Genomic DNA, 27,752 nt, shown 5'->3' on the forward strand with positions numbered 1-27,752 from the left:
CAGAGATGGAGTTGATCATTTTGATGAGTCATTGGCTGAAGTCTTCCGTCACTTTCTGGGGGGCCAACCTTGATAGTTTTCTAATAAAGGTTTATATGGTGATCACTTCAACAAGCCTTCGGGAGCTCTAACCGCAGTAATACACGTGGCCAGCGTTCGGGCCGGTTCGGTCGGCTCGTGACGTTATCTTGGGTTGGGAGTTGCGGGCGGACGTGCAGCTATTGTTTTAAAAACCCTTCCAGTGGAAAGTCAGAGCTTTTTTCTACATAGGCTGTGGCTGAATCCATTAGCCATTCTTCTAGCTACCCTGAGAACAAAGCCATATACCAATACATCTGATATCCTAGCCTCGGGTATGCTGGTAAGGTTGGCACCGGTCTGCCAGGACTGTTCTGTCGGCATAGCAGACCGCACTGATCGCATTTAGAGCACCAGCTATGAAACCTGGGGGGTTCATCTTCGAGGTCTTGGAGGCATAATTGAGACCAAACACCGTCCATGCAGGAGACCCTCGGGTGTTACCTTCCCCGTTCCATCAGAATCGGGTGTGCACGCCGCCTATTCCCAGTTGGACGCCTCCAGTGTTTTTTCGTAGTCATTAATTGACCTTTATCAGGTAGTTCCGTTGAAAGGGAACATTCGGAAGTGACAACTAAACATTAACATTGAGTTTTAGGAAATAGTGTGCGAAGAATCTCCAAATAATCAGTAACAGCTTGAACTTGAGGACCTTGACTTCTCGTTACACTGGCGGCAGCGCTGAATTGGACATTAAAGAGGTCGTGTCATATGGGAGACCCTCCAGCAGGGGAGAAGTGTGACGTTCCTGGGCCCAATGCAAGATTTGTAACCGCGGAGACTTCACTGAGGGAATCCACAAGGAACAAGTATTATTATGTAATGACGGATAGAAGAAAGTCTCCCACCAAAAGACAGAGCGAGTAATGTACATGGTGAGAGGGTCTGTATGTGTCTTATACCAATGCAACGTGATCCCCCCCCCCCCATCTGAGTCTGTGGCTGACTCTTGACACTTGCTGGTGAGGCCCATTTACAACGCTCGTTCCCGATTATTGGCAAACAAGGCGGCGATCACCCGACAACTGAGCAAACACTTCATTGACTGAACACGTCTTATATATAATCATTGTCCGCAGGACGTCTCCCAATGTAAACGGGACGTGCCGCCGACAACGGTGCGAGCCACACGATCGTATTATCGAACATTCATCCCCATAAAGTATAGGATCCGCCCGTCTACAAGGCCTTGATAGCGAGTGCCGATCAGGTTGTTATAACGTCCATGGTGCTTGTTAGGCGACAGTCACACGAGCGTGACAGATTTACGCGCGTAAAAAATAAGTGTAAATCTGGTCCGTGTGTGTTGAGATATTGCGTCTGCTTTGCGAGTGGCATGTGTGTGTGTTTTTACACGTACTTGCGAAGCACTTTTAAAAAAAAAAAAAATTTTTATGGAATTAATGCGCTAATCCCGCGCAGCACAAGGATGTGCATCCGCGTGCTGTGCGTGGTTTTCACTCACCCATTGACTTCAATGGGCGCGTAGGTGCGTGAAAACTCCTACATGTGTGAACGGCCCCATTGAAATCAATGGGTCCTTGTGCTGTGCGTGATTTCCATGCGCAACCCACGGATGTGTTTTACTCTCGTCTGAATGTGCCCTAAATTTTGGCCGGCTCAACAAGCGCCGATCAATGAGACATCTCGTTGATCGGCGCTCGTTTGCTCCTGTCACACGGAGCTATGGATGGGGACGAGAACTTGTTACTCCGTTCGCTCGTCCCTATACATTATTATGACGTCGGCCTCGCGTCTCCCAGTTTACACACTTGGTCCACTTGGTCCATGTAAAAGGGTCTTTATGGGCAGAAATTTGCCCATGTAGACCAGCCTTAAAGTAGACCCACAATGGGAAAAGGGGAGAAGAGTGACAGACCAATGACACAGAGGTGCGATGCAATCCAGTAATCACCGGTTATATCTATTGCCATTGGACAAGTACACCGGGTATGACCATCACAACCTCCGGCACTTCACATCCGAGTGTGGATTCTTTTATCATTAACCATTAAAGGTTAGAATTTAGTTTCTTATTGACTTTATAATGAAATTCTCACCTTGCTGAATATTAACCACCGTGTGGATCAAAACGGATGCGAGCGCCGGGCCAGCTGGCACCCACCTGTTCATGTTCTTAAAAATATTTTGTTCTTGTGGGACTTGATCCATGACAAATACAACGGAGAAAGTGATCGCTGAAATCAGGAAACCGGAGTGAAGTTTTGTATCACTGTAGTAACTAAAACCACCGCCAGGAGCTTCTAAAATAAAACCTCCGTTATTCTCCTTCTATCAATATAAAGTCACATCCAGTCAATGACACGTTCACTTCTCCATCAGACCAGTCATTTACTTAAACCATCAACCGAGGAACTCGATTCAAAACATTCTTCAACTTCCTTCTTGTCTACACGCAATTTAAAGTTTCTAAATTTTCACTTACTGAAAAAAAAACGCCCTTGTTTAGGAGCGCTCATAGTGACGCGGCGCTCATAGTGACGCGGCGCTCATAGTGACGCGGCGCTCATAGTGACGCGGCGCTCATAGTGACGCGGCGCCCATAGTGACGCGGGGCTCATAGTGACGTGGGTTAGACGCCGCTGTAGAGCTCCGAGTAACGCTTAATAGCACAGAGGGTAACCACATCTCCTCACCCAAACACAGGGGGAATTTAATAAACCATTTAGGAAAGCAGCTCATTTTAACACTCCACTACTTTTTTTTTTTTAAAAGTGGGAGCAGGGGTGCCACCGTGCGCCTGACACATTTACTATCATTTTAACTTAATAAGAAATTGACATTAATTATAGCACAAATCCTCCCCTGTTTATAGCAGGCGTAGATTAAAATTTGTGGACAGCCGAAGATGCGCTACATACAAAGATACAAATATGTTTGCGCCATTTTACGCCAACGCACTTCAAATTAATACAGGGGTGTGACTCGCTAGCCTTAATAAATCTCCCCCAGGGTGTCCTAGTCCTGACCACTCCGGACTCCTTCTATTACATCTTGTCTTAAAGGGCTTTTCCTACAACGGACATAGATCTGTATAAGCAAAGTAGGGTAAAAGTTAGTAACCAATCGCTCCGCGCCATTCCTTATAGCGTCATAACCTTAGTAATATCCAATAATATTCCACTAGTAGAAGTTACATACGGATTTGTGGAGTATTCAGCAATATGAACCGTTCTGGTAATTCTTTGTACAAGTCGTACGTAGTCAGAACAATCCTTGAGATGGCGCCGCACGAGCCGCGGTTATAGGTAAAAACGACTTTCTCGTCCTATTATTAGGATCACCGAACGTGTCCCAAATACTGTGACTTCCTCCAGATCTTATTTTAGGTTCTCAATATGGGGATGCTGTTAAACTCCTTGAAAAAATGAATAAGCTTTTATTGAAGTCCCTCCTCTATTGGACTATTGGTGAGTCTGACGGCCCCCCCCCGGCATCACATCACCAGGATATCACATTTATTTAATAATGCGCAACTAAAAACTTTTTTACGGAACTGCAGAGACTGTACATACAAGGTCCCTGATTTACGGGATGTTTCGATATTCTCAGATAAAAAGCGCCTTTGTGGCCATTATATATAAATCACGGTTTGTTTTGAAACCTTTTCAATCATTAGAAGGTTTAAAAAGTAATAAAGGACTTTTGTCCTCACGATATAAAAAATTCCTTTTAGGGGATGAAGGAAATCCTATTAAATCACAAAGAAATTGGGATTAGGATCGATTGGGGGTCAGTTTCTAAACATATCGGAGAAGCATCATTAAATCACGATCACCGATTTTATTTGTTTTATGATCAAACGTAGACTTGATTATTCACCGAAGCTCTTAGGCCTCGTGCACACGATCGTGCGCGCCGTCAGAGTCCCGTCGGTGATCTGAGGAAAGATACGACAAGTTTTATCTTTCCTCGGATCGGAGACTCGGATCATTTTTCACTGACCCGATTCACCCGCTAAAGTGAATGGGTCCGTGAAGACTATCGGGAGCCACTCGGATGCCGTCAAAAAACGTCCCGAGGGGCACAACGGTCGTGTGCATGAGACCTTAAAGGTTATGGAATAACGATAATTGTCAGAAATGCGATATACACCGAGCAGATCTGATTCGCTGGTTGCGGCGTTGTCCCAAGCTACGTAGATACTGAAGAGGAGTAGCGGCATCTATTTCTAAATTTATTCGGAAAGTGGTTCCAATTGAACCCATGCAGTTTATTTTTGGCATCTCTGGTCTTTTGAAAGACTGTGGTTGTAGCAAACTAATTAGAAATATTTTGTTTCTGGCAAGATTGGTTACCATTTATAAATGGATCTCAGGAGATTTCCCACGGGAAGTAGAATGGCCCCATAAGCTGAATAGAGCGATGCTTTTAGAAAGATCATATTACTTGATGCCAAGTAAAGAGTAGGGGAAATTATATATTTTTTTTGTAAGATCTGGAACAGATGGATAATGGAACTATCCCCCGAACAGAAAAAGACCTTAGGGCTGGTTTACAATGTGTTAGTAGTTGTTTGAGGAGTAATGTTTTTTGTTTTTTTTATCTCTCGCTCTCCCCTCTCCACGTGATATTTTAGGGGGTGATTGATTTTCCAGCATTGACTTTTGGGATCGTGTCTGTACTGCATAATATTTTGTTTGATATAATAACTCGGACATTTTCTTAGGTTTTTTTTTTGTTATGTTTTATGGAATATTTTGTTGTATAAATCAACAGCAATAAAAAATTATATTATAAAAAAAATAATTCTCAAAATGGAGACCGGCTCCGCAGACGTCTTACAAGTTTCCTCCTCGGTGATGTCATCACTTGTCACACCGCTGCTTGTGATGCAGATCGGTCGCACACTTGATTTCAGATGCTCTTTATTTTACCGTCGCAGTAGTTTGATATTCCCGTCGCATTTCATATTCACTTTGATTTTAGTTACAGGAAGAAGCGAAGGACGAGCTGGAGAATGTCGAAGTGATGAACAGCAGCACAGAGAACATCTTGAAGAGTCAGGAAGCCGCTGACCTGGATGAGTCCGTCAGTCCACAGGTGCCGGCGGAGCACCCGCAGGCCATTAGCTTTTGGGGAGCCCTGATGATCCCGGTAAGCTGGATCTGTTGGAGGGATTTTGTACGTCACACGTTGTGTTCGCTGTATCTGACATCTGGGGTTTTCCGGTCTCCGCAGGGAGTGGTCGAGTTCTCGCTGTGTCTGCTGTTTGCAAAGTTGGTCAGTTACACGTTCCTGTACTGGCTGCCGCTCTACATCGCCAACGTGGGTAAGATGACCCCAGAGCCTTCATTATGCAGCAATAAGGGGGTTCTTAAAAATTGTGATAAGTACCCTCAACCAGATGAACAAAATGATAAAGCCAATGTAGTACTTAAAGGGCAACTCCAGCCATCTTATAATTCAACTGGGCGGGGCTTAGTTATAGCATCATTATATAGACCTGCTGAATGACGCATTAAATGGGTTTTATGTATGTAAAGTTTAATCCTCATGTAGTGAAAAGTTCTGAGATTTTAACCCCTTCGCGCTCAGGTCAGTACTATTACGTCCTGCTAAGTAGAACGTTCGCGCTCAGGTCAGTACTATTACTGACCTGAGTAAACACGGCGCCATCTTTCCCCGGCGCGTGTCTGAGCTGTGATACCTGCTGTTTCCGACAGCAGGCTATCACAGCTTAGTGTGCAGGGACCGATCGCGGTGGTCCCCGCCGATTAACCCCTTAGAAGCCGCGTTCAATAGCGATCGCGGCTTCTTAGGGGTTAAGCTGCCATCGCCGGCCTGCTACACGATAGCGGGCCGTGATGGCTACTATGGCAACCAGAATCCTAACAATGGACTCTGGCTACGCCATCGACGGAAGCCTAGTGGGTCCCGACAAAATCAGGACCCACTATGCTTGCTGTCAGCGAACAGCTGACAGCTCTAATACACTGCACTACGCATGTAGTGCAGTGTATTAGAATAGCGATCAGAGCCTCCTGCTCTCATGTCCCCTAGTGGGACAAAGTAAAAAAAGTGTGAAAAAGTAAAAAAAAAGTTGTGTAAAAATAAGAAAATAAAAGATTTAAAAGTAATAAAAGTAAAAGTCCCCCTTTTTCCCTTATCAGTTCTTTATTATTAATAAAAATATATAAATAAACAAATAAACTATACATAATTGGTATCGCCGCGTCCGTAACGTCCTGAACTACAAAACGATGTCGTTATTTATCCCGCGCGGTGAACGCCGTAAGAGAAAATAATAATAAACCGTACCACAATCACAATTGTTTGGTCACTTCACCTCCCAAAAAATGGAATAAAAAGAGATCAAAAAGTCGCATGTACCTAAAAATTGTACTGATCGAAACTACAGTTCGTTACGCAAAAAATAAGTCCTCGCACGGCTTTCCTGATGGAAAAATAAAACTGTTATGGCTCTTAGAATAAGGTAACACAAAAAATAAATTATATTTTACAAAATGTATTTTATTGTGCAAACGCCATAAGACATAAAAAAAAACTATAAACATCTGGTATCGCCGTAATCGTATCGCCACGCAGAATAAAGTGAATATGTCATTTATAGCGCACGGTGAACGCTGTAAAAAAAATTGAATAAAAAACAATAGTAAAATTGCTGTTTTTTTAGTCACCACGCCACTTAAAAATAGAATAAAAACTGATCAAAAAGCCGCATGCACCCCAAGAAAACTACAATGGATTCCTCAAGGGGTCTAGTTTCCAAAAAGGGGTCACTTTTGGGGGGTTTCCACTGTTTTAGCACCACAAGACCTCTTCAAACCGGACATGGTGCCTAATAAATTAAATTAAATTAATTAAATGTCACCTCTACTTTGCTCTAAATTCCTGTGAAACGCCTAAAGGGTTAATAAACTTTTTAAATTAAATGTTGTGAATACTTTCAGGGGTCTAGTTTCTGAAATGGGGTGTTTGATAAGGGTGTCTAATATATGGGCCCCTCAAAGCAACTTCAGAACTAAAAAATAAAATAAAAATGAGGCAATACTTTGCTTCTTACATTATACTGATAATGAGCCGTGCCCACCCCGAGATGACCCCAGTTTTGACCGTTTGTATAAATGGAGACCCCTATTAGACCGTTTCAGTGCCCGGTTTTCCCAGCATTCACCCCCGAGAAGTGTATTTCTATAGATGAATCCCTGGTACATTTGAAAGGGAGGCTTCAATTCCGCGAGTACCTGCCGGGTAAGAGGGCAAGGTATGGCGTGAAGATGTATAAGCTGTGCGAGAGTGCATCAGGGTATACCTACAAATTTAGGATATATGAAGGGAAGGACACCAGTTCTCAGCCCCCAGAATGCCCCCCCTTACTGGGAGTTAATACAAAAATTGTATGGGATTTGGTGCACCCACTGCTGGACCAGGGTTACCACCTCTACCTGGATAATTTTTATACCAGCGTCCCACTCTTCAACTGCCTCGCTGCCAGGAGTCCTGCGGCATGCGGCACTGCTAGAAGAAACCTGAGAGGCCTCCCTAAGACTCTGCTTGGGCAAACACTCAGAAGGGGTGAGAGCTGGGCACATTCTAGCAGCAACATATTGTGTGTCAAGTACAAGACCAGGGAGATGCCACACCAGTACCCATGTACCTGTACGAGGTACCAGTACAGGGACCCCCAAACTAGACTGCATCCTGGACTACAATAGGTACATGGGAGGGGTGGACTTGTCAGATCAAGTCCTGAAGCCTTACAGTACTTCTGGAAGCGGGGCCACAGGCATCGTACCAGGGCAACACTTTTTAGGAGAAGTTCCCCAAACTGGCAAGAAGGGAAAAAGTCAAAAGAGGTGCAGAGTCTGCTATAAGAGGGGGATAAGGAAGGACACAATATATCAATGTGACGCGTGTCCCGAAAAACCAGAGCTCTGTATGAAAGAGTGTTTTAAAATTTATCATCCATCCCTTTATTTTTAATTTACCCCAGTTTTACTCGCTCTGATCCACTTCGCACAGCTTACCCCTCCTCATCTTTCCCCTCTGAGCCCTGCTGTGTGCCCAGGCAGCTGATAACAGCCACATGTAGGGTATTGCCGTACCCGGGAGAGCCAACATTACAGTTTATGGGGTGTAGGTCTCCGGTGGCACATGCTGGGCACAATATATCAGACACTGACATGGCATATATATAGAAAATTGCAAATCTCACTCTGCACCATCTGCTGCGCATTATCTTTTACACAATACCTGTGGGGTCAAAATGCTCACTACACCTCTAGATGAATTCCTTAAGGGGTGTAGTTTTTAAAACGGGGTCACTTCTCGGGGGTTTCAACTGTACTGATACCTCAGGGGCTTCTGCACACACGACTTAGCACCAGAAAATTCCCAGTAGGCCACATGGTGGTCCTTTCCTTCTGAGCCCTTCCATGGGCCCAAACGGCAGTTTATCACCACAAATAGGGTATTGCCACACTCAGGACAAATTGGGCAACAAATTGGGGTATTTTATTCCTTGTGAAAATAAGAAATTTTGAGCCAAAACTACCTCTTATTGGAAAAAATTTCATTTTTTTGAATTCACAGCCCAATTCAAATAAATTCTGTGAAAAAACTGTGGAGTCTAAATGGTCACAACACCCATAAATGAATTCCTTGAGGGGTGTAGTTTCCAAAATGGGGTCACTTCTGGTGGGTTTCCATTGCTTTGATACCTTTGGGGCTCTGCAAATGCGACATGGCACCCGAAAACCAATCCAGCAAAATCTCTGCTCCAAAGAACACACAGCGCTCCTTTCCTTCTAATACCTCCCATGGGCCCAAACGGCAGTTTATGGCCACAAATAGGGTATTGCCGCACTCAGGACAAATTTGGCAACAAAATGGGGTATTTTATTCGTTGTGAAAATAAGACATTTTGAGCCAAAACTACATCTTATTGGAAAAAAGTTTTTCTTTTTAAATTCACAGCCCAATTTAAATAAGTTCTGTGAAAAAACTGTGGGGTCTAAATGGTCACAACACCCATAAATAAATTCCTTGAGGGGTTTTGTTTCCAAAATGGGGTCACTTTTGGTGGGTTTCCATTGCTTTGATACCTCTGAGGCTCTGCAAATGCGACATGGCACCCGAAAACCAATACAGCAAAATCTGGACTCCAACAAACACATAGCGCTCCTTTCCTTCTGAGCCCTCCCATGGGCCCAAACGGCAGTTTATCACCACAAATGGGGTATTGCCGCACTCAGGACAAATTGGGCAACAAAATGGGGCATTTTGTTCCCTGTGAAAATAAGAAATTCTGATCAAAAATGACATCTTATTGGAAAAATTGTCATTCTTTTAATTTCACAGCCCAATTCAAATACGCGCTGTGAAAAAACTACGGGGTCAAAATGGTAACAATAACCATAAATTAATTCCCTGAGGGGTGCAGTTTCCAAAATGGGGTCAGTTTTGGGGGATTCCTACTGTTTTGGCACCTCAACACCTCTCCAAACCTGGCATGCTGCCTAAAATATATGCTAATAAAAAAGCACCACCAAAATGCACTAGGTGCTTCTTTGCTTCTGGGGCTTGTGTTTTATTCCACGAGCGCACTAGAGCCACATGTGGGACATTTCTAAAAACTGCAGAATCTGGACAATACATATTTAGTTGTGTTTCTCTGGTAAAACCTTCTTTGTTACAGAAAAAAAATAGAATAAAATTGAAATTCAGAAATAAAAACGAAATTTGCAAATTTCACCTCCACTTTGCTTTAATTCCTGTGAAATTCCTGAAGGGTTAAAAAACTTTCTAAATGCTGTTTTGAATACTTTGAGGGGTCTAGTTTTTAAAATGGGGTGCTTTATGGGGGTTTCTAATACATAGGCCCCTCAAAGCCACTTCAGAACTGAACAGGTACCTTAAAAAAAAGGCTTTTGAAATTTTCTTAAAAATATGAGAAATTGCTGTTTATGTTCTAAGCCTTGTAACGTCCAAGAAAAATAAAAGAATGTTCAAAAAACGATGTCAACATAAAGTAGACATATGGGAAATGTGAACTAGTGACTATTGTGGCTGGTATAACCGTCTGTTTTACAAGCAGATGCATTTAAATTCTGAAAAATGCTATTTTTTCTAAATTTTCTCTAAATTTTGCAATTTTTCTCAAATAAAGACTGAATATATCGACCAAATTTTACCACGAACATGAAGCCCAAAGTGTCACGAGAAAACAATCTCGGAATCGCTTGCATAGGTTTAAGCATTCCGACGTTATTACCACATAAAGTGAAATATGTCAGATTTCAAAAATGGGCTCTGAGCCTTAAGGCCCAAACTAGGCTGCGTCCTTAAGGGGTTAAATATATTTTGTGTTTTAATTACTATTTTAAAACTCTGCTTGCCATTCGTGAATAGAAACATTCTTGTCTATATCTGGAGGCTGAAAACCCACCTTATTGTATGAAACAGTACTGATACATTAACAAGCCGTATACCACTGTTAGTGTTTTTACCCTTGAGATCTAAACAGTGTTGCTATTCACTGACAGCAAGCAGGTCTCTTGAAAATGGTGAGGAACTAAAACTGTCCATCAGCAAGTTGCGGAACTTTTCTTTCGACAATAATTGAGCTTTATTTACACAGGACTGATAGCATGCCATCAAGGTGTATCTATACCGTCAGACGCTTTCACCCCCCCCCCCCCCCATCTTGTTGCCTCGTGTGTTGACTCTACAATTTCGGCTGTTTGTATATGTTACTCACCTGATTCCCCGGCTGGATCTCCGGAGTGTAATGTGCGACTAGAGGAATTGCAAATATTTGTACACCCTCTTCTAATTGTATAAAATAAGAGCTGTGTCTTCTAGAAGAGGCCAAATCACGACCGTCAGGCAGGTAAACGCTGACGGCTTCAATCATCTCCGCACAGGACGTCCACGCGAGCGCTTTACTGAGAAATCCTAGATTAGGAGGGATTAATTACTCATATATTCTCCTGTCACAGGCTGTAATCTCTCACCGGAATCCTTCTCTCCAGCTGAGCTCATAATCTAATCTCCCCATCATGTCAATTGAACAAATCCTTGTCCGTTCAGTTCTTCTGGGATCTGATGATTTTACCGTTGAAAATGTACCATAAAAGCGGCGCACGGAGTTTGGTACTTGTCGGCCAATGTATATTGTAAAGTTGCAGAACTTTTTATTAAATAATAATCAATGGGGTTGTACAGGATTAGAAAACGCGCCACATCTGTTCACAGGATGTGTGTGGTATTGCAGCTCGGCCCCATTCACGTCAATGAAGCTCAGTTGCAATACCACACACAACCTATGGACAGGTGTGGTGCTGTTTCTGGAAGACAGTAGACGTGTTTTTATAGCCTGGACAGGCCATTTAAGGTAAATTTACATATGGCTGGACGTGCCCTTTAAGCTTTGCCTTTCCGTTTTCTACGTGTGGTGTATATTCTGTAATTTAAGTGACGTCTATTTCTTCCAGCTCACTTCGATCCCAAGACGGCTGGAGACATGTCCACATTGTTTGATGCAGGCGGCATTTTGGGTAAGATGCGCCCTACAGTCACTTGTTCCTCCCTACAATGTGAGGTCATCATTCAGTCTCCTCCATCCATTGAAGAACAAACAACATCTTAGAATCCACCGCACCTCCAACCTCTGATCCTATAAAAGTTTTACTCCAAGTGACAATTCACCTAGTTGATGACTTGAAATCTTCTCCCCCCCTCACATGCACTATAAGGAGTAGAGAGCGAGCGAGCGGCAGAAAGCATGGCCGTTACTCGAATCACATCCACGTGACAGCCGTGCTTCACACAACCCCATAGACTTCTATGGGAGCCGAGCGGCCGGGGAAATGAAATAGGCCATGCCCATTTTTTGACGGCCCGGTTTATGGGGCCGTCTAAAAATCGGCCATGAGAATAGCCCCATTTGGGGTCTATTGTTTCTACTGCGGCCGTGTGACAGCCGTTCAAAAAACGGCCATCTCACAGCCAGGGATCCCTGTCGCGTGGGTAGGTTCTTAGTGTTCATCTTCCCTACAGCGCCACCATTGGAGGGATTTCAGAATTACACCGTGCCCATTCATATCAATGTGTTGTCTGTGTAATACAGGATGGGTCCTCCAGAGAGAGAGAGCCGCTCTATGTAACCGCTCTCCACGTTGTTCGAGATCGTCGTCTTTTGGTCAGAGGACCCCCCCCCCCCACTATTATGTCAGAATTTCCTAATATTGTGTATGGAAATTGGTTTCTTAAACTGGACACTCCCTTTAAATGAGTTGGGCCCCCACAACAACCCCTGTCCATATGCCTTATTAGGGCATAGAAGTCGCCCCCCGTGGCTGATCGCCGCTCATGCTTATAAAAGGGGTGGTCTACATGAGACTTTACGCTGTTCTCGGCGCGCAGGCGGCAGTGTAAACATTGCAGGTTTTCACTCTGGTTGTCGTGGCTAAACACGTGTTACTAGAAGTTCTGCTCCTCTATGGTTGCTATACGCTATATTACATGTCTGGCAGGGGGGATGGGCTGCACCTGCTTATTCATGGTGGTGTCTGGGCTGAACGGGCAGCTATTACAGGTCTATATCAGGCTTTCGTGCCCCTCTCACGGGCTATCCCTATGACCCTGTTCCTTCTGTCTCATGACTGCCCCCATGACCTGTGATGGCCACGGCATGAACTCCACCCATGCCTCACCTCAACCCCAGGTCACTGCTTCTCTCCGCCTGATACAGAGGACTCCCTCCTGCCAAAAGCCGAGTTCCTTCCCTCCCGTATAAAGCCTCTGTAATCTGCACGTCTTTGTCCCTGTTATTTCCTGGTATTTGGGTTGAGGTCTTTCAATTTGTCAAATAAAACGTTGGCAGGAGATGTCACGTCTGGAGGACTCGCTGGATCAGGGCTGAGATGTTTGAGGTGGAGTCGTGGATTTCGCTCCTGAAGCCTCTTCCGACTCGTGTTTCGTTCCGTTGCTTAGTTACTATTTGTACTTCACGACCCGGCGGTGGATGTGATAATGGCGGAATATACAAAAAAACAAAACGCTTGTATGGAACGTAGTGGCCAATAGACGGGCAGGTTACTCAGGGGTCTTCCTGTTCTTTGACCCTCAGTGCAATCCGATCATATCGCCGTGGTATATCCGGGTCTTCTGGACCACGTGTTGTCTTCCTACCCCAGTCCCAAGGTCTCTTATCACTCGTTTCCTCCATTTTTATTCTCTTCCAGGCGGAATCTTGGCCGGAGCAATATCTGATTACACCGGAGGAAGAGCAATTACCTGCGCCGTTATGTTGATCCTAACAGCCCCCATGGTGAGCGGTCAATTTCCGAGGCCTGTGCTGTGTAAATCACCATCTATACGCCACGCTGAGGAGTCCGAATGTAGCAAAGACATCTTCTCACTTCTACATGTACTGCAAGACGCGCCTGATCACTGTATATAATTATATATGTACAGCTGGTATAACCTGGGTATCTCCTGTATATAATTATATATGTACAGCTGGTATAAGTTATACATCTTCTTGTATATAGTGATATGGAGCATGCTGGTATAACCTGGGTATCTTCTGTATATAATTATATATGTACAGCTGGTATAAGTTATACATCTTCTTCTATATAGGGATATGGAGCATGCTGGTATAACCTGGGTATCTTCTGTATATAATTATATATGTACAGCTGGTATAAGTGATACATCTTCTTCTATATAGGGATATGGAGCATGCTGGTATAACCTGGGTATCTTCTGTATATAATTATATATGTACAGCTGGTATAAGTTATACATCTTCTTCTATATAGGGATATGGAGCATGCTGGTATAACCTGGGTATCTTCTGTATATAATTATATATGTACAGCTGGTATAAGTTATACATCTTCTTGTATATAGTGATATGGAGCATGCTGGTATAACCTGGGTATCTTCTGTATATAATTATATATGTACAGCTGGTATAAATTATACATCTTCTTGTATATAGTGATATGGAGCACGCTGGTATAACCTGGGTATCTTCTGTATATAATTATATATGTACAGCTGGTATAAGTTCTACATCTTCTTGTATATAGTGATATGGAGCATGCTGGTATAACCTGGGCATCTTCTGTATATAATTATATATGTACAGCTGGTATAAATTATACATCTTCTTGTATATAGTGATATGGAGCATGCTGGTATAACCTGGGTATCTTTGTATATAATTATATATGTACAGCTGGTACAGGTTATACATCTTCTTGTATATAGTGATATGGAGCATGCTGGTATAACCTGGGTATCGCCTGTATATAATTATATATGTACAGCTGGTATAAGTTATACATCTTCTTGTATATAGTGATATGGAGCATGCTGGTATAACCTGGGTATCTCCTGTATATAATTATATATGTACGGCTGGTATAACCTGGGCATCTTCTGTATATAATTATATATGTACGGCTGGTATAACCTGGGCATCTCCTGTATATAATTATCTATGTACAGCTGGTATAAGTTATACATCTTCTTGTATATAGTGATATGGAGCATGCTGGTATAACCTGGGTATCTCCTGTATATAATTATATATGTACAGCTGGTATAAGTTATACATCTTCTTGTATATAGTGATATGGAGCATGCTGGTATAACCTGGGTATCTCCTGTATATAATTATATATGTACGGCTGGTATAACCTGGGCATCTTCTGTATATAATTATATATGTACGGCTGGTATAACCTGGGCATCTTCTGTATATAATTATACATGTACAGCTGGTATAAGTTATACATCTTCTTGTATATAGTGATATGGAGCATGCTGGTATAACCTGGGCATCTTCTGTATATAATTATATATGTACAGCTAGCGTAAGTTATACATCTTCTTGTATATAGTGATATGGAGCATGCTGGTATAACCTGGGTATCTTCTGTATATAATTATATATGTACAGCTGGTATAAGTTATACATCTTCCTGTATATAGTGATATGGAGCATGCTGGTATAACCTGGGTATCTTCAGTATATAATTATATATGTACAGCTGGTATAAGTTATACATCTTCTTGTATATAGTGATATGGAGCATGCTGGTATAACCTGGGTATCTTCTGTGTATAATTATATATGTACAGCTGGTATAAGTTATACATCTTCTTGTATATAGTGATATGGAGCATACTGGTATAACCTGTGTATCTTCTGTATATAATTATATATGTACAGCTGGTATAAGTTATACATCTTCTTGCATATAGTGATATGGAGCATGCTGGTATAACCTGGGCATCTTCTGTATATAATTATATATGTACGGCTGGTATAACCTGGGCATCTTCTGTATATAATTATATATGTACAGCTGGTATAACCTGGGCATCTTCTGTATATAATTATATATGTACAGCTGGTATAAGTTATACATCTTCTTGTATATAGTGATATGGAGCATGCTGGTATAACCTGGGTATATTCTGTATATAATCATATAAGTACAGCTGGTATATGTTATACATCTTCTTGTATATAGTGATATCGAACATGCTGGAATAACCTGGTTATCTTCTGTATATAATTATATATGTACAGCTGGTATAAGTTATACATCTTCTTGTATATAATGATATGGAGAATGCTGGTATAACCTGGGTATATTCTGTATATAATTATATATGTACAGCTGGTATAAGTTATACATCTTCTTGTATATAGTGATATGGAGCATGCTGGTATAACCTGGGCATCTTCTGTATATATTTTGTATGTACAGCTGGTATAAGTTATACATCTTCCTGTATATAGTGATATGGAGCATGCTGGTATAACCTGGGCATCTTCTGTATATAATTATATATGTACAGCTGGTATAAGTTATACATCTTCTTGCATATAGTGATATGGAGCATGCTGGTATAACCTGGGTATCTTCTGTATATAATTCTATATGTACAGCTGGTATAAGTTATATATCTCCCCGTATATAGTGATATGGAGCATGCTGGTATAACCTGGGTATCTTCTGTATATAATTCTATATGTACAGCTGGTATAAGTTATAAATCTTCTTGTATATAGTGATATGGAGCATGCTGGTATAACCTGGGTATCGTCTGTATATAATTATATATGTACAGCTGGTATAAGTTATACATCTTCTTGTATATAGTGATATGGAGCATGCTGGTATAACCTGGGTATCTTCTGTATATATTATGTATGTACAGCTGGTATAAGTTATACATCTTCTTGTATATAGTGATATGGAGCATGCCGGTATAACCTGGGTATCTTCTGTATATATTATGTATGTACAGCTGGTATAAGTTATACATCTTCTTGTATATAGTGATATGGAGCATGCCGGTATAACCTGGGTATCTTCTGTATATAATTATATATGTACAGCTGGTATAAGGTATACATCTTCTTGTATATAGTAATATGGAGCATGCTGGTATAACCTGGGTATCTCCTGTATATAATTATATATGTACAGCTGGTATAAGTTATACATCTTCTTGTATATAGTGATATGGAGCATGCTGGTATAACCTGGGTATCTTCTGTATATAATTATGTATGTACAGCGGGTATAAGTTATACTTCTTCTTGTATATAGTGATATGAAACATGCTGGTATAACCTGGGTATCTTCTGTATATAATTATATATATACAGCTGGTATAAGTTATACTTCTTCTTGTATATAGTGATATGAAACATGCTGGTATAACCTGGGTATCTTCTGTATATAATTATATATATACAGCTGGTATAAGTTATACTTCTTCTTGTATATAGTGATATGAAACATGCTGGTATAACCTGGGTATCTTCTGTATATAATTATATATATACAGCTGGTATAAGTTATACTTCTTCTTGTATATAGTGATATGAAACATGCTGGTATAACCTGGGTATCTTCTATATATAATTATATATATACAGCTGGTATAAGTTATACATCTTCTTGTATATAGTGATATGGAGCATGCTGGTATAACCTGGGTATCTTCTGTATATAATTATATATGTACAGCTGGTATAAGTTACACATCTTCTTGTATATAGTGATATAGACCATGCTGGTATAACCTGGGTATCTTCTGTATATAATTATATATGCACAGCGGGTATAAGTTATACATCTTCTTGTATATAGTGATATGGAGCATGCTGGTATAACCTGGGTATCTGCTGTATATAATTATATATGTACAGCTAGTATAAGTTATACATCTTCTTGTATATAGTGATATGGAGCATGCTGGTATAACCTGGGTATCTCCTGTATATAATTATATGTGTACAGCAGGTATAAGTTATACATCTTCTTGTATATAGTGATATGGAGCATGCTGGTATAACCTGGGTATCTTCTGTATATAATTACATATGTACAGCTGGTATAAGTTATACATCTTCTTGTATATAGTGATATAGAGCATGCTGGTATTACCTGGGTATCTTCTGTATATAATTATATATGTACAGCCGGTATAAGTTATACATCTTCTTGTATATAGTGATATGGAGCATGCCGGTATAACCTGGGTATCTTCTGTATATAATTATATATGTACAGCTGGTATAAGTTATACATCTTCTTGTATATAGTGATATGGAGCATGCTGGTATAACCTGGGTATCTTCTGTATATAATTACATATGTACAGCCGGTATAAGTTATACATCTTCTTGTATATAGTGATATGGAGCATGCCGGTATAACCTGGGTATCTTCTGTATATAATTATATATGTACAGCTGGTATAAGTTATACATCTTCTTGTATATAGTGATATAGAGCATGCTGGTATTACCTGGGTATCTTCTGTATATAATTACATATGTACAGCTGGTATAAGTTATACATCTTCTTGTATATAGTGATATGGAGCATGCTGGTATAACCTGGGTATCTTCTGTATATAATTATATATGTACAGCTGGTATAAGTTATACATCTTCTTGTATATAGTGATATGGAGCATGCTGGTATAACCTGGGTATCTTCTGTGTATAATTATATATGTACAGCTGGTATAAGTTATACATCTTCTTGTATATAGTGATATGGAGCATGCTGGTATAACCTGGGTATCTTCTGTATATAATTATATATGAACAGCTGGTATAAGTTATACATCTTCCTGTATATAGTGATATGGAGCATGCTGGTATAACCTGGGTATCTTCTGTATATAATTATATATGTACAGCTGGTATAAGTGATACATCTTCTTCTATATAGGGATATGGAGCATGCTGGTATAACCTGGGTATCTTCTGTATATAATTATATATGTACAGCTGGTATAAGTTATACATCTTCTTGTATATAGGGATATGGAGCATGCTGGTATAACCTGGGTATCTTCTGTATATAATTATATATGTACAGCTGGTATAAGTTATACATCTTCTTGTATATAGTGATATGGAGCATGCTGGTATAACCTGGGTATCTCCTGTATATAATTATATATGTACAGCTGGTATAAGTTATACATCTTCTTGTATATAGTGATATGGAGCATGCTGGTATAACCTGGGTATCTTCTGTATATAATTATATATGTACAGCTGGTATAAGTTATACATCTTCTTGTATATAGTGATATGGAGCATGCTGGTATAACCTGGGTATCTTCTGTATATAATTATATATGTACAGCTGGTATAAGTGATACATCTTCTTCTATATAGGGATATGGAGCATGCTGGTATAACCTGGGTATCTTCTGTATATAATTATATATGTACAGCTGGTATAAGTTATACATCTTCTTGTATATAGGGATATGGAGCATGCTGGTATAACCTGGGTATCTTCTGTATATAATTATATATGTACAGCTGGTATAAGTTATACATCTTCTTCTATATAGGGATATGGAGCATGCTGGTATAACCTGGGTATCTTCTGTATATAATTATATATGTACAGCTGGTATAAGTTATACATCTTCTTGTATATAGTGATATGGAGCATGCTGGTATAACCTGGGTATCTTCTGTATATAATTATATATGTACAGCTGGTATAAATTATACATCTTCTTGTATATAGTGATATGGAGCACGCTGGTATAACCTGGGTATCTTCTGTATATAATTATATATGTACAGCTGGTATAAGTTCTACATCTTCTTGTATATAGTGATATGGAGCATGCTGGTATAACCTGGGCATCTTCTGTATATAATTATATATGTACAGCTGGTATAAATTATACATCTTCTTGTATATAGTGATATGGAGCATGCTGGTATAACCTGGGTATCTTTGTATATAATTATATATGTACAGCTGGTACAGGTTATACATCTTCTTGTATATAGTGATATGGAGCATGCTGGTATAACCTGGGTATCGCCTGTATATAATTATATATGTACAGCTGGTATAAGTTATACATCTTCTTGTATATAGTGATATGGAGCATGCTGGTATAACCTGGGTATCTCCTGTATATAATTATATATGTACGGCTGGTATAACCTGGGCATCTTCTGTATATAATTATATATGTACGGCTGGTATAACCTGGGCATCTCCTGTATATAATTATCTATGTACAGCTGGTATAAGTTATACATCTTCTTGTATATAGTGATATGGAGCATGCTGGTATAACCTGGGTATCTCCTGTATATAATTATATATGTACAGCTGGTATAAGTTATACATCTTCTTGTATATAGTGATATGGAGCATGCTGGTATAACCTGGGTATCTCCTGTATATAATTATATATGTACGGCTGGTATAACCTGGGCATCTTCTGTATATAATTATATATGTACGGCTGGTATAACCTGGGCATCTCCTGTATATAATTATCTATGTACAGCTGGTATAAGTTATACATCTTCTTGTATATAGTGATATGGAGCATGCTGGTATAACCTGGGTATCTCCTGTATATAATTATATATGTACAGCTGGTATAAGTTATACATCTTCTTGTATATAGTGATATGGAGCATGCTGGTATAACCTGGGCATCTTCTGTATATAATTATATATGTACAGCTAGCGTAAGTTATACATCTTCTTGTATATAGTGATATGGAGCATGCTGGTATAACCTGGGTATCTTCTGTATATAATTATATATGTACAGCTGGTATAAGTTATACATCTTCCTGTATATAGTGATATGGAGCATGCTGGTATAACCTGGGTATCTTCAGTATATAATTATATATGTACAGCTGGTATAAGTTATACATCTTCTTGTATATAGTGATATGGAGCATGCTGGTATAACCTGGGTATCTTCTGTGTATAATTATATATGTACAGCTGGTATAAGTTATACATCTTCTTGTATATAGTGATATGGAGCATACTGGTATAACCTGTGTATCTTCTGTATATAATTATATATGTACAGCTGGTATAAGTTATACATCTTCTTGCATATAGTGATATGGAGCATGCTGGTATAACCTGGGCATCTTCTGTATATAATTATATATGTACGGCTGGTATAACCTGGGCATCTTCTGTATATAATTATATATGTACAGCTGGTATAACCTGGGCATCTTCTGTATATAATTATATATGTACAGCTGGTATAAGTTATACATCTTCTTGTATATAGTGATATGGAGCATGCTGGTATAACCTGGGTATATTCTGTATATAATCATATAAGTACAGCTGGTATATGTTATACATCTTCTTGTATATAGTGATATCGAACATGCTGGAATAACCTGGTTATCTTCTGTATATAATTATATATGTACAGCTGGTATAAGTTATACATCTTCTTGTATATAATGATATGGAGAATGCTGGTATAACCTGGGTATATTCTGTATATAATTATATATGTACAGCTGGTATAAGTTATACATCTTCTTGTATATAGTGATATGGAGCATGCTGGTATAACCTGGGCATCTTCTGTATATATTTTGTATGTACAGCTGGTATAAGTTATACATCTTCCTGTATATAGTGATATGGAGCATGCTGGTATAACCTGGGCATCTTCTGTATATAATTATATATGTACAGCTGGTATAAGTTATACATCTTCTTGCATATAGTGATATGGAGCATGCTGGTATAACCTGGGTATCTTCTGTATATAATTCTATATGTACAGCTGGTATAAGTTATATATCTCCCCGTATATAGTGATATGGAGCATGCTGGTATAACCTGGGTATCTTCTGTATATAATTCTATATGTACAGCTGGTATAAGTTATAAATCTTCTTGTATATAGTGATATGGAGCATGCTGGTATAACCTGGGTATCGTCTGTATATAATTATATATGTACAGCTGGTATAAGTTATACATCTTCTTGTATATAGTGATATGGAGCATGCTGGTATAACCTGGGTATCTTCTGTATATATTATGTATGTACAGCTGGTATAAGTTATACATCTTCTTGTATATAGTGATATGGAGCATGCCGGTATAACCTGGGTATCTTCTGTATATAATTATATATGTACAGCTGGTATAAGTTATACATTTTCCTGTATATAGTGATATGGAGCATGCTGGTATAACCTGGGTATCTTCTGTATATAATTATATATGTACAGCTGGTATAAGTTATAAATTTTCCTGTATATAGTGATATGGAGCATGCTGGTATAACCTGGGTATCTTCTGTATATATTATGTATGTACAGCTGGTATAAGTTATACATCTTCTTGTATATAGTGATATGGAGCATGCCGGTATAACCTGGGTATCTTCTGTATATAATTATATATGTACAGCTGGTATAAGGTATACATCTTCTTGTATATAGTAATATGGAGCATGCTGGTATAACCTGGGTATCTCCTGTATATAATTATATATGTACAGCTGGTATAAGTTATACATCTTCTTGTATATAGTGATATGGAGCATGCTGGTATAACCTGGGTATCTTCTGTATATAATTATGTATGTACAGCGGGTATAAGTTATACTTCTTCTTGTATATAGTGATATGAAACATGCTGGTATAACCTGGGTATCTTCTGTATATAATTATATATATACAGCTGGTATAAGTTATACTTCTTCTTGTATATAGTGATATGAAACATGCTGGTATAACCTGGGTATCTTCTGTATATAATTATATATATACAGCTGGTATAAGTTATACTTCTTCTTGTATATAGTGATATGAAACATGCTGGTATAACCTGGGTATCTTCTGTATATAATTATATATATACAGCTGGTATAAGTTATACTTCTTCTTGTATATAGTGATATGAAACATGCTGGTATAACCTGGGTATCTTCTGTATATAATTATATATATACAGCTGGTATAAGTTATACATCTTCTTGTATATAGTGATATGGAGCATGCTGGTATAACCTGGGTATCTTCTGTATATAATTATATATGTACAGCTGGTATAAGTTATACATCTTCTTGTATATAGTGATATGGAGCATGCTGGTATAACCTGGGTATCTTCTGTATATAATTATATATGTACAGCTGGTATAAGTTACACATCTTCTTGTATATAGTGATATAGACCATGCTGGTATAACCTGGGTATCTTCTGTATATAATTATATATGCACAGCGGGTATAAGTTATACATCTTCTTGTATATAGTGATATGGAGCATGCTGGTATAACCTGGGTATCTGCTGTATATAATTATATATGTACAGCTAGTATAAGTTATACATCTTCTTGTATATAGTGATATGGAGCATGCTGGTATAACCTGGGTATCTCCTGTATATAATTATATGTGTACAGCAGGTATAAGTTATACATCTTCTTGTATATAGTGATATGGAGCATGCTGGTATAACCTGGGTATCTTCTGTATATAATTACATATGTACAGCTGGTATAAGTTATACATCTTCTTGTATATAGTGATATAGAGCATGCTGGTATTACCTGGGTATCTTCTGTATATAATTATATATGTACAGCCGGTATAAGTTATACATCTTCTTGTATATAGTGATATGGAGCATGCCGGTATAACCTGGGTATCTTCTGTATATAATTATATATGTACAGCTGGTATAAGTTATACATCTTCTTGTATATAGTGATATGGAGCATGCTGGTATAACCTGGGTATCTTCTGTATATAATTACATATGTACAGCTGGTATAAGTTATACATCTTCTTGTATATAGTGATATAGAGCATGCTGGTATTACCTGGGTATCTTCTGTATATAATTATATATGTACAGCCGGTATAAGTTATGCATCTTCTTGTATATAGTGATATGGAGCATGCCGGTATAACCTGGGTATCTTCTGTATATAATTATATATGTACAGCTGGTATAAGTTATACATCTTCTTGTATATAGTGATATAGAGCATGCTGGTATTACCTGGGTATCTTCTGTATATAATTACATATGTACAGCTGGTATAAGTTATACATCTTCTTGTATATAGTGATATGGAGCATGCTGGTATAACCTGGGTATCTTCTGTATATAATTATATATGTACAGCTGGTATAAGTTATACATCTTCTTGTATATAGTGATATGGAGCATGCTGGTATAACCTGGGTATCTTCTGTGTATAATTATATATGTACAGCTGGTATAAGTTATACATCTTCTTGTATATAGTGATATGGAGCATGCTGGTATAACCTGGGTATCTTCTGTATATAATTATATATGAACAGCTGGTATAAGTTATACATCTTCCTGTATATAGTGATATGGAGCATGCTGGTATAACCTGGGTATCTTCTGTATATAATTATATATGTACAGCTGATATAAGTTATACATCTTCTTGTATATAGTGATATGGAGCATGCTGGTATAACCTGGGTATCTTCTGTGTATAATTATATATGTACAGCTGGTATAAGTTATACATCTTCTTGTATATAGTGATATGGAGCATGCTGGTATAACCTGGGTATCTTCTGTATATAATTATATATGAACAGCTGGTATAAGTTATACATCTTCTTGTATATAGAGATATGGAGCATGCTGGTATAACCTGGGTATCTTCTGTATATAATTATATATGTACAGCGGGTATAAGTTATACTTCTTCTTGTATATAGTGATATGAAACATGCTGGTATAACCTGGGTATCTTCTGTATATAATTATATATATACAGCTGGTATAAGTTATACTTCTTCTTGTATATAGTGATATGAAACATGCTGGTATAACCTGGGTATCTTCTGTATATAATTATATATATACAGCTGGTATAAGTTATACTTCTTCTTGTATATAGTGATATGAAACATGCTGGTATAACCTGGGTATCTTCTGTATATAATTATATATATACAGCTGGTATAAGTTATACTTCTTCTTGTATATAGTGATATGAAACATGCTGGTATAACCTGGGTATCTTCTGTATATAATTATATATATACAGCTGGTATAAGTTATACATCTTCTTGTATATAGTGATATGGAGCATGCTGGTATAACCTGGGTATCTTCTGTATATAATTATATATGTACAGCTGGTATAAGTTATACATCTTCTTGTATATAGTGATATGGAGCATGCTGGTATAACCTGGGTATCTTCTGTATATAATTATATATGTACAGCTGGTATAAGTTACACATCTTCTTGTATATAGTGATATAGACCATGCTGGTATAACCTGGGTATCTTCTGTATATAATTATATATGCACAGCGGGTATAAGTTATACATCTTCTTGTATATAGTGATATGGAGCATGCTGGTATAACCTGGGTATCTGCTGTATATAATTATATATGTACAGCTAGTATAAGTTATACATCTTCTTGTATATAGTGATATGGAGCATGCTGGTATAACCTGGGTATCTCCTGTATATAATTATATGTGTACAGCAGGTATAAGTTATACATCTTCTTGTATATAGTGATATGGAGCATGCTGGTATAACCTGGGTATCTTCTGTATATAATTACATATGTACAGCTGGTATAAGTTATACATCTTCTTGTATATAGTGATATAGAGCATGCTGGTATTACCTGGGTATCTTCTGTATATAATTATATATGTACAGCCGGTATAAGTTATGCATCTTCTTGTATATAGTGATATGGAGCATGCCGGTATAACCTGGGTATCTTCTGTATATAATTATATATGTACAGCTGGTATAAGTTATACATCTTCTTGTATATAGTGATATAGAGCATGCTGGTATTACCTGGGTATCTTCTGTATATAATTACATATGTACAGCTGGTATAAGTTATACATCTTCTTGTATATAGTGATATGGAGCATGCTGGTATAACCTGGGTATCTTCTGTATATAATTATATATGTACAGCTGGTATAAGTTATACATCTTCTTGTATATAGTGATATGGAGCATGCTGGTATAACCTGGGTATCTTCTGTGTATAATTATATATGTACAGCTGGTATAAGTTATACATCTTCTTGTATATAGTGATATGGAGCATGCTGGTATAACCTGGGTATCTTCTGTATATAATTATATATGAACAGCTGGTATAAGTTATACATCTTCCTGTATATAGTGATATGGAGCATGCTGGTATAACCTGGGTATCTTCTGTATATAATTATATATGTACAGCTGATATAAGTTATACATCTTCTTGTATATAGTGATATGGAGCATGCTGGTATAACCTGGGTATCTTCTGTGTATAATTATATATGTACAGCTGGTATAAGTTATACATCTTCTTGTATATAGTGATATGGAGCATGCTGGTATAACCTGGGTATCTTCTGTATATAATTATATATGAACAGCTGGTATAAATTATACATCTTCTTGTATATAGTGATATGGAGCATGCTGGTATAACCTGGGTATCTTCTGTATATAATTATATATGTACAGCTGGTATAAGTTATACATCTTCCTGTATATAGTGATATGGAGCATGCTGGTATAACCTGGGTATCTTCTGTATATAATTATATATGTACAGCTGGTATAAGTTATACATCTTCTTGTATATAGTGATATGGAGCATGCTGGTATGCCCTGGGTATCTCCTGTATATAATTATATATGTACAGCTGGTATAAGTTATACATCTTCTTGTATATAGTGATATGGAGCATGCTGGTATGCCCTGGGTATCTCCTGTATATAATTATATATGTACAGCTGGTGTAAGTTATACATCTTCCTGTATATAGTGATATGGAGCATGCTGGTATAACCTGGGTATCTTCTGTATATAATGCTATATCTTTTATTTTTAGCTGTTTGTCTACAATCAGTTTGGGCAGACGGGCGTTTCCACCACAGTTGGTAAGTTGTGTCTTGCTCTCATATACGGGGTCTCCTCTTCTGTATATGGTGTTACATTCCGCTCTTTCCTCTCTGCAGCGATGCTCATCATATGTGGCATGCTGGTTAATGGGCCGTATTCACTCATCACCACCGCGGTGTCCGCAGATCTGGTAAGATATTGTGGCCGGCGGAGCGTTCTATCTGCCGTGTATATGTCGGAGCTTCGCCTGCTCTGACTGCGTCCATGTATCTGCCCTGTGCACGGTTACAGGATCTGCCGGGCTCAGGATATGGACCGGGGTCGCGGAGCTCTGTTTGGGATGTTAATTATTTTTCTGATTTTACTTGCAGGGAACACACGAATCTTTACACGGAAACTCCAAGGCTCTTTCTACCGTCACTGCGATTATTGACGGCTGCGGCTCCATAGGTCAGTGCAAGAATTAGGCTCTGTAATAAAACGGCTGCAGCGCGAATCTCGGCCCTTTCCAGCAAACGTGTGACCGCGTCCAGTACAATCCCTTTAGTGCGGCATCAATTGTCCAATATTATAGATTGAAGGAATTGTGTAGATGTGGGATCTATAGTGATCTCGGGTGGTATTTATTTTTTTTTGGGGGGGGGGGGGGGGCTTCTCATGTACTTTGTGCCGCTGGTTTGGGAGAAGTTCTATAATATTTTGATCCCATGTGATCCAGGAGCCGCTCTGGGACCGACCCTCGCGTCAGTGCTGTCCTCCAGGGGCTGGAACTACGTCTTCTACATGTTGATTGCGGCCGACCTCCTCGCATGTTTAGTAAGTTCACCCCCCGGGCACCAGGCGGGACGAGCGCTCTGTGAGGGGGACGGGATTCACTCCCTGATATAATGGTACGATATACTGTGACCTCTACTGACCGCTCTGCTCACTCCTTACAGTTTTTGGCACGTCTGGTGTACAAGGAAATTAAGGAATTGTGTCCATGTTTCAACAAGTCCAGAGGGTGAGTTACAGAGAGATCTGCAGTGTTAAAGGGATTGTCCAGTCTAGAAAACCCATTTACATACAAAGCATAAGATAATATCGGGGGTCCTCTGTTCAGGACCCTCATCTCATGGTCAGAGTGGAGAGCGGTTACATAGAGCGTCTCTCTCTGGAGGACCCTTCCTGTCCTGTATTACAGACATCACATTGATATGAATGGACGCTGTGTAGTACTTCATTTCTCCTGTGGTGGCGCTGCAGGGAAACTGAAAACTTACTGCCAGGTTACCCCACAGATCACAGCTGATCACTGGGGGTCCCAGCAGGGGAAACTTTGTGATCTGCTTATTGTCAAGGGACCTTTTAATAAGTAGGGATTGTCCAAAGTGGAGACCCTTTTAAGGGGCTTTCTGGATCAGCTTTAACCATTGTATAAT

General features: G+C 39.1%; 1 protein-coding gene across 3 annotated transcripts in view; it reads left to right on the forward strand.

The window, feature by feature from the left end:
- SLC37A2 (solute carrier family 37 member 2) overlaps window positions 1–27,752 on the forward strand; it is a 56,394-nt gene that overhangs the window by 25,852 nt on the left and 2,790 nt on the right. For all 3 annotated transcript variants that reach the window (XM_075839213.1, XM_075839214.1, XM_075839215.1), the window contains exons 9-17: window positions 5,029–5,196; window positions 5,281–5,371; window positions 11,559–11,621; window positions 13,311–13,396; window positions 26,321–26,369; window positions 26,448–26,521; window positions 26,703–26,781; window positions 27,050–27,147; window positions 27,270–27,334. In XM_075839213.1, the coding sequence (XP_075695328.1) occupies window positions 5,029–5,196; window positions 5,281–5,371; window positions 11,559–11,621; window positions 13,311–13,396; window positions 26,321–26,369; window positions 26,448–26,521; window positions 26,703–26,781; window positions 27,050–27,147; window positions 27,270–27,334 (773 nt within the window). The remainder of the gene's footprint in view (window positions 1–5,028; window positions 5,197–5,280; window positions 5,372–11,558; window positions 11,622–13,310; window positions 13,397–26,320; window positions 26,370–26,447; window positions 26,522–26,702; window positions 26,782–27,049; window positions 27,148–27,269; window positions 27,335–27,752) is intronic.

The sequence above is a fragment of the Rhinoderma darwinii genome, chromosome 10 (genome assembly GCF_050947455.1).
Source record: "Rhinoderma darwinii isolate aRhiDar2 chromosome 10, aRhiDar2.hap1, whole genome shotgun sequence".
Lineage (NCBI taxonomy): Eukaryota > Metazoa > Chordata > Amphibia > Anura > Rhinodermatidae > Rhinoderma > Rhinoderma darwinii.